The sequence below is a fragment of the Clupea harengus genome, chromosome 18 (assembly GCF_900700415.2).
Source record: "Clupea harengus chromosome 18, Ch_v2.0.2, whole genome shotgun sequence".
Classification (NCBI taxonomy): Eukaryota; Metazoa; Chordata; class Actinopteri; order Clupeiformes; family Clupeidae; genus Clupea; species Clupea harengus.
The window spans coordinates 68,063-81,056 of NC_045169.1; the positions used below are offsets into that span (position 1 = coordinate 68,063).

General features: G+C 39.8%; 1 protein-coding gene across 1 annotated transcript in view; it reads right to left on the minus strand.

Annotated features, from left to right (window-relative positions):
- adgrv1 (adhesion G protein-coupled receptor V1) overlaps positions 1-12,994 on the minus strand; it is a 130,363-nt gene that overhangs the window by 41,252 nt on the left and 76,117 nt on the right. The window contains exons 52-64 of the mRNA XM_031585443.1: positions 12,721-12,976; positions 11,268-11,470; positions 10,055-10,231; positions 8,707-8,889; positions 8,395-8,574; positions 8,152-8,316; positions 7,757-7,877; positions 7,548-7,671; positions 5,215-5,353; positions 4,772-4,957; positions 2,594-2,829; positions 2,192-2,340; positions 813-1,011 (exon numbers count right to left, since the gene is read on the minus strand). Of these exons, the coding sequence (XP_031441303.1) occupies positions 813-1,011; positions 2,192-2,340; positions 2,594-2,829; positions 4,772-4,957; positions 5,215-5,353; positions 7,548-7,671; positions 7,757-7,877; positions 8,152-8,316; positions 8,395-8,574; positions 8,707-8,889; positions 10,055-10,231; positions 11,268-11,470; positions 12,721-12,976 (2,318 nt within the window). The remainder of the gene's footprint in view (positions 1-812; positions 1,012-2,191; positions 2,341-2,593; positions 2,830-4,771; positions 4,958-5,214; positions 5,354-7,547; positions 7,672-7,756; positions 7,878-8,151; positions 8,317-8,394; positions 8,575-8,706; positions 8,890-10,054; positions 10,232-11,267; positions 11,471-12,720; positions 12,977-12,994) is intronic.

The window sequence follows — 12,994 nt, forward strand, 5'->3', positions numbered from 1 at the left end:
CATTCATTTGTGCAATCAAGCATGCAAGGCATAATGGACGACAGTGTTAGGGTAGCAGAAAATACGTGGAAGGAGAGGCTGTTACAGCTTGAAGTGCATTATATTCTATCACCTGAATGTTATGAAGTGCATTATCCAACTTATAACATGGCTCCTACTCTTAAATTATGTTAATTTTGCAGATACAGTTTCCACTTTTTCATCCCTAAAGGAACTTGTCTGTGGAACTACTTCCACTCATTAGACCTTGTCTTGAGTTACAGCCCAGACTAAATGGCCCCATCGTTCTGTAGCGCCTTAGCTTTGTAAAATCACTGTTTGCTTTAGCCAGATGGAGTGTAATTGTACTACAAGTTATTTCAGACGTGAATGTGCATGTGCATGTCACAAAGCAACAGTACATTTAAACTTGAGAATGAACTTGGCATATGCACGTGTAATATAATCAAAATCCTGAATACTTCATACGTCATGAACTTCAGATCCAAATGTAGATTACATTTTGAAGAACAATAGGGATTTCAACCATGCAGTGGAATAAAGATTTCTGATGACTGTTAATTAAGACACACAGACACACAGACACACAGGCACACACACACACAGACACACACACACATAATCATGCAGTGGTATAAAGATTTCTGATGACTGTTAATTAAGAATATCTGCATTTTCATGGCTTGGGCCTCTCTTATCTAAAGGATTGAAAGGACACACAGCATACACACACACACACACACACACACAGACACAGACACACACACACACACACACACACACACACACACACACACACGCACACAGCATACCTATCCAGGTCATCCACGATGGAGACGTTGACATGACTTAGGGTTTGGCCGTGGATGAAGGTGAGTGAGTCATGGGAGATGATGTAATCTAGGTCAGGCAGTGCAGTCAGACCACGGGTGATGAAGTTCACTTTGACCAACCCATATGAGCCCACTCCCCTTAAGACAGGAATGGAGACAACACCTACATCCTCTTCAACTGTTTATGGTACAGTTAGCACACAATGGGTAGGTTGGGAATAAAATAAACATTTGAGGTGAAAGAGCAAGGTCATTAGCTTTGTTATGTGTGAGCATTATATAAAATGATAAGGAAAATAAGCAATTAGGTGAACATTAGTTATAAAGCAGATTTAAAAACATTACATAATAAATTAATAAATGTAGTTTCATTAAATTAGTAGGACAAAGAAAACAATACGATTTTTTTTAAGAATTGAGATTTAAATGTGTCAATTGCAAAGGATAACCTTGAGGGGAAGACTATTCCACAGTATAGCAGCCATATCTGAGAAAGCCTTATATCCTTTATCTTTCAATCAAGGACTTGGAACTAAAGAACCATCTGATTAGCTGACCGGAGTGAAGGAGGGCTAGAGTATGGCTGAGTAAATTCTCTTATGAATGTAAATTCCCTGAAAATTCTGAATTCTATGAATATATATATATATATATATATATATATATATATATATATTAAAATGTACTATTAATGAAATTACTATAAATAAATAGTCTCTTCATGTCTATAACCTATTACCAACCAATTGCACCACGCAAAACCTGTACTTAATAATCCTTCATGGTCCAGAAAGAGCTCTTTGTTAACAGAGTGCTGTTTGATTTGTAATTCCAACAGAGTTGACTATAGTGGGAGGCAGAACCTTTTATCGAGCCCCTCATCTGTAGAATAATATTCCTACTTCTTCTCAGAAAGCATATCTCTTCCTTGCCACCATTGCCTGTGTGCTTGCTCTAGGGGTCCAGGGCTTTGTAAAGCACCCTAAGGCAATGTCAATTTGCTAATGGTGATATGTAAACTAATAAAATGGAATAACTCCAGTTTAAAGAATATGTTACTACTCATGTATGGAGCACCACCCAAAGGGTATATGCTATAAAAGAAGTCATTAATTAGCCTTCCCTAAATATTTCCTGATGCCTGAGGTTTCCTCAATTGACAAAAATGTTCTTGGAGACAGGAAGAGTAAACACAGTGGCACCTTGATGATGTTTTTGTCTAGAATAAATGACTAATCACAATATAATCACATTGCATTCCTGCTGTAAGCTATTTACCACAAAACGTGTCTTTCTCACTAATCAAACTGTAATTATTATTTTATTATGAGAGCTTGTATGGTTACCAAAGCACTAACCTGTAAGGTTGACATACGCAGAGTCAAATTCAATAACGCCCTCTGCATTGTCGTTCTTCAGAATGACAACCGTTACAGAGGAGATGTTCCCTATGGCTGGGGGTTGATCACGCTGGAGGCCATATTCTCTCACGGTGAAGTCCAGGTTACTGCAGCCAAACGAGACACACAATAGCCCACTATACTGATGAGGCCACATTTTACCCACTTAAACACAATTATTTACACTTCAGCTCCTCTGACACATGCCTAGACTGTGAAACACATTTTAGAGTAAACCTTCAGGATAATACAGAACAATGCATACTTCATACTTATATGACAGTATGAGCTACATTCTGTGTAGTAAGGGAAAACACCAAGGTAAAATGTACACGTCTTAACATGAATGCCTCAAATGACCTGCTGTCAATCAGTGCGACCTCAGTGATGCTGATGTAGAAATCCTCCGGACCTTCTGGAATTTCATCGTCTAAAATCTCCATAATTAGATCACGTGATGTCTCCCCGGGTCCAAACAGCAGTTGCCCTGACAGTGGAACAAAGTCCTGAGCACTGTCAGCAGTGCCGCTGAAGGTAAGGACATTTAACATCACACTGCCATACGTGCCCAGAGAGCGGAGCACTGTCACATTCACCTGAAAAAGATCGAGAAAAAAAGATAGTTAATGACAAACGGTAATTTTCAATATTTTGTTATTGTTATTGTTATTACCCAATTGGACAAATATTACCAAAACCACACAGCCGGCATCAAGTAGTGCTTGCAATATTTACTTATAAAATCAAGCAATGCCTTCACGCGGGCACCATTTTAAGCAGCATCATCAGAAGCAGGATATCATTGAAGTTGAAAACATTCAGGTACTACCCAAAGTTCCTTTGTTGTGCCTCCATATGTTGCATTCATGTATGTGCACAAGCATGAACACATGGCTTACGTTCGAAACAAATGATTCTCTTCTCCACATATGCAGGCTGGAGAGGCCCAGCAGCTCCTTGGATGAGTTAGCTGATGAGTTAGTGGAATCACCTCTGGTACCAAGGTAAACACTTGTCATGTCTTACTTCCTGTACTGTATCTGTCAGTTTTGCTTTCTTTGCTAACACAACTAACATCAGGCTCTCATAGCACGGTCTACATCATGCCTATAGTTGTTCTGGGAAGAGCCCATGTAAGAGAGCTGCCACTAACTTGACAAGTACAAGACAATGTCAGTGTGAGAGAGGAAGTGAGGAAGAGAGGAAGATTGGGTTGACTGAAAAATCAGGTGAGTCACATCATAGGTGCATTTATCAGGATGTGGAGGGAGTTCTGTCACTGTTGTTTCATAGTCGACGAGAAGCTTGGGTTCGGGGGAACCTGACTGTCCTGCCGGGACGTTCGCAGCTGGCTACTCATGCCTAGCGGCCCTTTCCGTGGAGGACATTGAAGACATCTACCTATTCGGAACCATGATTACAGGCTTTTTCCTGATTGGATTAGGCGCTGCCCTGGTTTATCGAAAAATTAATGAAATGGTAACAGCTGTCTAAGGCTGCCTGACACGATTGATGCGCTGGAAAGAGCTGTTGGCGCTCAGACTGTGGCTATATAACGCAATATGGCAATTTCTCCCTCAATCTTGCCACTCTGGCAGGGGGACTGCCAATGGAAACTAGCCTTTTGGCTATAATTGGGTGCATTTACATTTATATACACTGTCCCTCTTGATAAAAATAAACAAATTGGATTGGATTGGAAGGTGAAAGTACCATTTACACTAAGTGTCTGTGACGAAGGATATTTAGTTCTGCCTCATTATTGCATAGGCAGCGACGTCTGTTCAAGCGTCTGTTCAAGTGTTACCACATGGCAGTAGTTATGTGGAATGTGGCCACTCTTCTTTGGACAACAAATGCAAGATATTTCCCTAAACTATACCCCCTCAGAAACGTAAAGAGAATGTGTGGCGTGTAGGAGCATTGCGCTGAATGACCCATGTTTGCATTTAGGCTCTTGCTCATGTTTATATCAAATTATGTTATACTAAATTATCTTTAGTTCATAGGCACCAGCTTTTCATGGTTGCTTTGCTCCTGTCAATGAAATTAGAGCCCATTGTCTCTCAGACCAAGCACGTAGCCAGATATTGAAGAGAGTGCATTTCTTCGCCTTTGGTTTTGGTTTTTATTCCCAATATCACAGTGGGTCAAAAGTGACCAGAGAATGGATGATTGTTCGGTTGTTGTACAAGCACTACTTTGAACTCTGGCTACTCGCTCCATTTTTCCCCACTGACTCACTGAGAGACTAGTATGTGTCCTTTAATGTATAAATGCCACATGTATGCTAATGTGTTTTCTCCTGATTGATCTCTCTACTGGGCTGGCATAGGATAGATGTCCCCCCCGAGCTTGGTTGTGCTCAAGGTTTCTTCTTGTTAAAAAGGAGTTTGCCTTTTCCTTGCCACCATTGCCTAAGTGCTTGCTCTAAGGGATTCAGGCATCGGCTTCTGTAAAGCGCCTTGAGACAATGTCACTATATGTTAACGGTGCTATATATATGAAGAAACTGAATTGAATAGGTCACAATCCCACCTTACTGTTCCCTTCAGTAACCTGTAGGGAGCCCTGGGAGAAGGAGAAGACCCCATGGGGCAGGTCACTGGCTGCCATGGTGATGTTGGCCACACGCTTATCAAGCGTAACCTCCGACCCTGGGCTAGAAGAACTGACTATGAGCTGGTAGGAACTTCGCATCTCAGGAATGTCATCGTCGAGTACCTGGAGAGATAGAGATTATAAATGAATTAATGAATTATAATTATAATAAATTATAATAAATTATAAATTATAATTATAGATTATAAATTAATTAATGAATACTGTCTGGGGGAGTGAAGACGAGTAATGATCACACACAGTAAGTGTTCCCTAGGTGTCAAACAATACAAAGGAACATCCTCAAGAATTAATGACCAACTATGGACCTATGGACACATTTAAGAAATACTATAACATATATATTTCTTCAATCTCACCTTCAGCAGGATGGTTGCAGTCGACTGCTGATCTTTCATTGTGACTATTCCAGAAGTCTGCTCAAACTCAAAGGCCACAACTGGAGTGATGTTCCAGAGGAGATTGATATTCCCAAACACTCCTGGGCCTCTCATTAGACTGCGATGAAGAAACACAAATCCACTTGTCAGTAATACCATACACCGGCTAGTTACATAAACTAGCTTTAGCACTGTAGCAGCCATTGGCTATGTCCTTGGCAAAGAAAAGTATGAATGCTTTAAAACTAGGGATGCAATGATACCGAAAAAGCCCATGATCGATATTTATCTTGATATTAAAAAAAGGAAAAGTGTCCTTTATTAAATAATATACGTATAACAGTACACAACAGTATTCCCGCTTCAGTATGTAACACAGTTTTGGGGTCACAGTTTGGTATGTTTTCAGTACAGTTTCATTTATTTACAAAAATGTAAACATTCAACAGTGTTTGGCCATTTGAGTTAAGGCACTCAAATAGTGGCTTATGGTCAATTAGTAAAAATAAATAACACAACAGACTGACGGGTTATTAAAGTTAGCGAAAACTAAGACTAAAACAAGTGAAGTGAAGTTAAAGTTAGTGAAGTTATAGTTAGAAAAACTAAATAAAAACTACAATGAGGAATGCAACACGAACTAAAACTAAGTACAATTGCAGGTCAAATCAGCTGTGTTTTCATTTTCTCCCTTGATTTGCACTGTAGTTGCTAAACTACTTTGGCCTAATTAAAAGGACCTAGATTCATTCAAATGTAATGAAATGAATAATATTTGAGGTCATGCATTCTTTCATCCTACCCTTTTCAGCTCTTATAAATCAAAGCTCTCCTCATAATACCTGAAAAACTAAAACTAAATTGAAACTAAAAATCAAACTGTAAGACTAAATAAAAACAGATGCAAATGTCAACTATAATAACCCTGATATGCACATTCTAGTAAACCTCAAGCACTTTGACAATATGCTTTAAAGCAACATTATGTAACAATTTGACCTTAAAATAACAGCTTCAAAATCATTTTGATGTACTATGTAACATTGGTGGACCGTGCACAAGACCCTCTTGTGAGAACTGAGTAATGCTTTGCAGCACCACACGCCAACTACATTAGGGCAGACCCTTCAGCTAGCTATCAGAAGAAGCTAGCTCGGTATTCTCAGTATGGACATCATTGCAGAGGTAGCGAAGAGACAGGAATAAGCATGAAAAAGCCCCTCTCACCAACCTGCTGTAATATGAAACACTTGTAATGTATGCAATGATGCAATGATGCAATGATGCAATGTAATTGAGGTCAAGACTAGGGATGGGTATCGTTTGGGTTTTTTCCGATACCGGTGCTAAAAAGATACTTTTAAAACGATACCGGTGCCTAAATGGTGCCTGAACAGATACTTTTTTTCAGCAATTCTTTTGCAGAAATATGAGCATATTTGCCTTCGGAGTCAAAAATGTATTATTTTGTTTGCATTTATTTCATGAAATTTCACCATTTTCTGATTTGTTTTATACATATCTTTTCTATCTTGTTTATACTTAATCTTGTTATTTGAGTACGTGAACTTGTACTGCCCCTTAAGGAGACTAGGTTTAGTTTTGCTGGCATCTCCGTTTAGTCTTCAGTCTGCGGTTGCTGATCTGCTTTTTATGCTTGCCTTCACTCCCCCCTTTACACGCAATTGTTTTGTTGCATTTACCGCACGTCGCGTTATTTGAATCTTTTTGTGCGAAATACAGCCACACTTTTGACCGTTTACTGTACCTTTCAGCATTTTCTCTGTTAAATTGATGGCTAGCTCTGTTTGTGCTTGCTCTGTGAAATGCTGGCTGCTCTGCGCTGTCATAAGACTGTTGCAATGGAAAAACCAATGAGCGTGAGTGACACAGGCCAAAGTTTACATTGGGAGATGGGGCAGTTTATAATGTGCCCCTCGAAAACTGCCTAGCATCCTGTGACCAAGAAAAAATAATTCATACAGATCGTACTCAAACATATCTACGCCACTAACGTAACTGCACGTTAGCTATCGCTAGTTTTCTACTGTTTTGGAACCAGCCTCCGTGTTTCATGTTGCAGCCTGAAATGATTCATTTTTATAAGACAACATTTTACGTACGTTTTGTTCATGATTTGTTGCTGTTATTTATTTCAATCGGCTCAGGCACAGAAATCTGCGTTGCATTTCGGTCCGGGTAGGTACCAGTTGTATTGGAACCTTTGCCATATTGGAACCGGTTCTCGGTACCCAACCCTAGTCAAGCCTGGATCTTAGTGGTTATTTCAATTAGTGTAATACCAGCTTTACCTGATCACAGCTGTGCCGTTGTACTCTCCCTTTGGCTCTCCAATAAGAATATTCTGTGAGGATTCTGATATCCCAACACTTCCAGAGGCCCCACGATCAGCCTGGATTATAACTGACGCCACACCTGGGACAACATGCACAGGAAGCGTCAATCTATGAATGGAGAGAGACATGCCTTCTGCAAAAGAAAAGAACACTGAGGCACTGACCACTTGTTGGATCAATCATGACCCCTTCAGTGATGGCCAGAAGTTGAACAGAGAACCTCTCCTCCCCCTCAGGAACCGTGTCGGCCACAGCATGAAGTGATAGAATCTTCCTCGACTCCATCTATACAGAAGATGTTTTCAGTTATAATTAACTAATAGACAGGAATGGTGTTAATGATGTTAACATGTTATATTTTCCTATATGGGCTTTTGCCATCCTGCCATCCTAAAATTGCGATTTCTTTTCCGTAGGTACATCAGCTGGATTGGTGGTGACCTGTGCAGCTGAAGGTATTGCCTCTTTAGACAAAATGTGATTTCAATAGAAATATCAATTTCAATATCATCATTATACATACAGCCCTCTGAGAATAGTATCCAGCATTCTCTTAGACCTGATTGAATGTGATTGTGCCATTTGGAGGAGTTAGGTCTCCCCATCCTTTCTCTTCCAGCAGCCATGTGAGATGAACAGTTCCTTCACCCAAAGGACTCCGCACCACCGTCAGGGTCGCCACAGATGCAGGATCATCTCTAAACTGGGGCTCAGACACCGTAACCTGAGAAGAAAGTGTCAAATGGTTACATTTAAACTGATGCAGTGTCAAAATGGAGTCTCTGGAAACTTGACCATTTACCATGAGAGCCTCAAAACCAAAGCTTCCCAGCGGTGAATCATTAGGGCCAATGCTTATTAATACTGATGACTCCTTCCCCAGCCTGGCTCCTCCAGACACATGCTTCAAAATGACACGAAAAGTCTCCGTCGCCTCAACAGTATCATCATCAGTGATGGTGATGATGATGATACCATCACCCTATACACCCAAATAGAAAGACACACAAATCATATGAAAATAAAAATTAGAAAATGAGAATTGATTATATAAAATAAAATAAATGAGAAATAAAAATGCTAATAGGACAAATGATAAGAGCCTCGTTCCTACCTGGTTATCATAAAAGGTGATGTTCCCTGAAGCAGGACTGAAATCCTCTGAGTCAGCAGAAACAGGTTCAACTTCCCAGAATGCAACCACTGTGCCAATCCTCCCACCCCGTCGCACAACTGGTAGGTGTACGACATTCTCAGGAGGAGGGACTTCATAAGCCATCATCCTCCCAGTCTCATCCTGGATGAAGATTAAACCATACCAGAGACTGCTATTATGTGTAATACATATAACTCATCCTGGATGAACATTAAACCATCCCAGAGAATACTATTATGTGTAATACGATTAAACCATACCAGAGACTGCTACTATGTGTAATACATAAAATCTTGTAAAATAAATGTAGTGATAACATGTAATGCTTATGATAAAAATAAAAACGAATGATTATTTTGAATTGCTGATTATATTCAGTGAAAACATTTAGAGTCGTATCTGATATTTAATATTGTTATACAGTACCAGTCAAAAGTTTGGACACACCTTTAATTCACACCTTTAAGTGTTATCTTTACTTTTATTATTTTCTACATTGTAGATTAATACTGAAGACATTTAAACTACGAAAGAACACATATGGAATGATGTACTAAACAAAAAAAGTGTTATCTACCATCTAGAAAATACAAAAAGTAAAGAAAAAACTTCTCAAAAAATGAGAAGGTGTGTCCAAACTTTTGACTGGTACTGTACATGTTACATGTATTATATTATATTATACATGTATATGATAATACATGTATTATATTATATTATACATGTATTATCATACCCACAAATGTTGCATAATACTTAATTTCTCTTATTTTTATTGATTTCACTTTTTTATTTAAGGGCCCTAATTTCATTGACGGGCAACTGGCAACAAGCAAAGCAAAGAGCAGAGCAAAGAGCAGAGCCTGCCCAGCGTGAACTACAGCAAAGAGCAGAGCCTGCCCAGCGTGAACTACAGCAAAGAGCAGAGCCTGCCCAGCGTGAACTACAGCAAAGAGCAGAGCCTGCCCAGCGTGAACTAAAGCTCATTTTAGAACTTAATTTTGCTCATTTAAAACCATGAGAAAGATCCTAACAGCAAATATGAGTGGTTCAGTGCCATGCTCCCACACACCATTACACCCAAGCTTTAGTTCATGCGAGACGGATGGCTCACTGCTGTACGACTCATTGCTCATTGATGGCTCATTGCTCATTCCTGTTAGAAACTAAGATATATTCTATTTGCAATAGAGTATTTGACAACATTTTTAACTATTTTCCTGAAGGATTTCTTTTTTTACACAACATTGCTCATGCATGACCTGCCATTTTCACTCTCAAAAAGCCTAAATTGGCCATAAATTACCTTTGTGACATTAAACTCCAGGACTCCTCGTGGGTCATCATTCTCCTCGATAATGATCTCTGCCACTTCTACGCCAGGCATATTAATGGTTGGCTGCCCGCCATCCACAGTCCCACCCACAAGTTCAATTCTTGTGATGTTCACAATGAAAGTTTCATTCAGCTCTGGAATTTCATCCTGTATAGATTTATTTTGCAGAAGAAAAGTGAACAAACAAGTGATAAATGCACAACAAGGATATTCAAAAACAGTTGTTTGCTAGCCTTTGTGGCAGACAGGCATGTGCACATCCCCAGAACAATGGCAGCTACTTCTAGCATTCTGTTCAAAACTACAACTGGTACTGCAGGGGAGCCACACAGCAACTATTTACGTACTTACAATACCTTTAATATTGGCCAATGAAACTCAGCCATGTTGAGGACAAGTATATTCTCTATGCTTGTTGGGATATTAAGACAACCTCAGGGGACTACTGCTCCTTATTGGCATGAAAACGTCTGTTTTCTAGCTTCTGTTCAGGGCGCAGAAGAGCATGCTTGGTGAGGCATCACGTGGGCTAATAGTTGACTTCAGGGTCAGGTTCATTTGGCTGTGTACTGTATGTCAAAATGATGTGTCCTCAATCTCAACCTCTTCTCCTTCTGTCTCTCCTCCCTCATGTGTCTTCTTCTACTTACTAAACTCCGACTCCAACTGATCCAGAAGCGATGACTGGACTGTTAATCTTCTACTTACTTAACTCCGACTCCAACTGACCCAGAAGCGTTGACTGGACTGCTAATCTTCTACTTACTTAACTCCGACTCCAACTGATCCAGAAGCGTTGACTGGACTGTTAATCTTCTACTTACTTAACTCCGACTCCAACTGATCCAGAAGTGTTGACTGGACTGCTAATCGCCAGGGGCTGAGTCACATCATCTCATGTTCACATAACTTGAACTCATACAGACGTTTACACAGCGTGTATCCATGGCTCTGCATTAGAGGATATGTGTGCTTCAGCCCTGTCTACCCCTTTTACTAGTTAAAAAAACCGACATAGGCATCCATCCATTTGGATGACTGGACTCACACTGACTGACTGTCCACTTTAGCTGTGTGCTGGTGTTTGATATAACCAATAAATCAATGGAAAACATGTACAGCCTCGGTCAGCCAATAAGGCATATATTTCGTAGTGGTGAATATAAATGACCCAAAAACGTACCGGTAGGATGGTGATGGTCACCCAGGCACTGGTGGCACCTTCCCTCATAAAGACGTTGTGTGTCTTAGGCACGTAATCCTCATTTGCACTGGCCTGATTGGCTGGAGGCTGGGCGAAGGCAGGACGGGTGTTGTAGTGGACAAACACATCGCCCGTTGTGCCATGATCACGCACGATGCTCAGGGTCACATTTATGGGATCCTCTGGAACAATGAAATTAAACAGAAAGAACTTACAGCGCTTATACTGCTATTGACAATGTTAACATAATTACAGGCATTACAGCATGCGTTACCAATCGGTTGTGCAGCAGTGATAACTCAAAATTAAGGAAAATACAGTGCACAATGAAATACAGTATTATACAGTATACAAAAAGTTTAGGGGAGGCTGGTATTGCCTTTTTTCTTTTGGAGTTTAGCGGTGAAATGGCTGAGGGTTTGAAGGAGTGTTTGTATCTGTGGCTGGTGAGTATTTGAAGCAGGAACTCGGAGCCAGTCTATTATTTATCTACTATGATTAAAGCCTTAAAATGTAAAAAAAAGACATCCATTAAGTTGCAATGGCAATACATCTAGGTCAACAACCCTAAATATTCACTAACCCTATAAGAGATAAAAGGGAACAATAATGTATCTAAAAGTGTATCCAAGTGATCTACTTTGACAAATAAGTATATTTGGTTTACACAGATGTTCCTATTACACATACATTAGTGATACAGATAATACATTCCAAGGATATGCTACCACTAATAATAATAATAATAATAACAACTAGTTTTTTTCAAACATCAATTAAGAACTGTAATGGAAATGAATGGGAGAGTGATGTTATGTCTCTCCCATAACATACAGAGATTCAATGAGTTTGCCTCTTTAGGACAGGAGTGCCATGTCCAGTCCAAAGCAAAAATACTGAAGCCAAATGCAAAGGCAAAAGCATAATAGGAGAATTGCCCACGACTTTCTTACTACTTTCTTGTGTCAGCTTTGGTCCATTTCATTGTGAGTTATGGCAACCATAAGTTAGGATGAGTTGGTTCCTAGTATTTCCTCACTTACATGATACTATGCTTATGACCTCTTTCTGAAATAATAATTTTTGAAAAATGTGAGGTTCCAGGGGGTATGTCAGGGGGTAATCTCATGTGTTTCTCCACTAGGGATCTTTAACTTTGGCTGTGACATTTTATGTGGATTCATTTGATGTTTTCCTGTCCAAGGAGTGATACATGTAGTCCTCACTAACTAGGATTGCCTTTTCATTGCCAACATTGCTAACAGTACACATGTTCCACTGGTATCATCAATGCTATGTGCATCACTATTAAAATGCCTGGCTACTGAAAAATAAAAAAATGATTTGATTTCAATGCTCTACAGGTTTTCAACAAAATGATAACCATTTCTATAGGTACTCATTTCCAAGTGTACTTTGAAAGCCTGTTTACCGAGAGGTTCTTGTGTAAGAATGTGTTTGGAATCCAAGTGCCAGCCAATCACTCCATAGGAGAAGCCATTGGGTAGAATGTGGATCTCCGCTAGAGAGCTGTGAGGATCCAAAGACGCGCCTCTGGACACATCAGCTACGCCCTCCGTGGTGATAGCGGTGAGAATGATGACAACTTTTTCCGCAGGTTCAGGGATTTTGTCAGCAAGCACAGTGAGAGTAATGTCAGCCATAGCTTGGTTCTCTGAAAATGTCAACTGAAAAGAAAAGAAAGA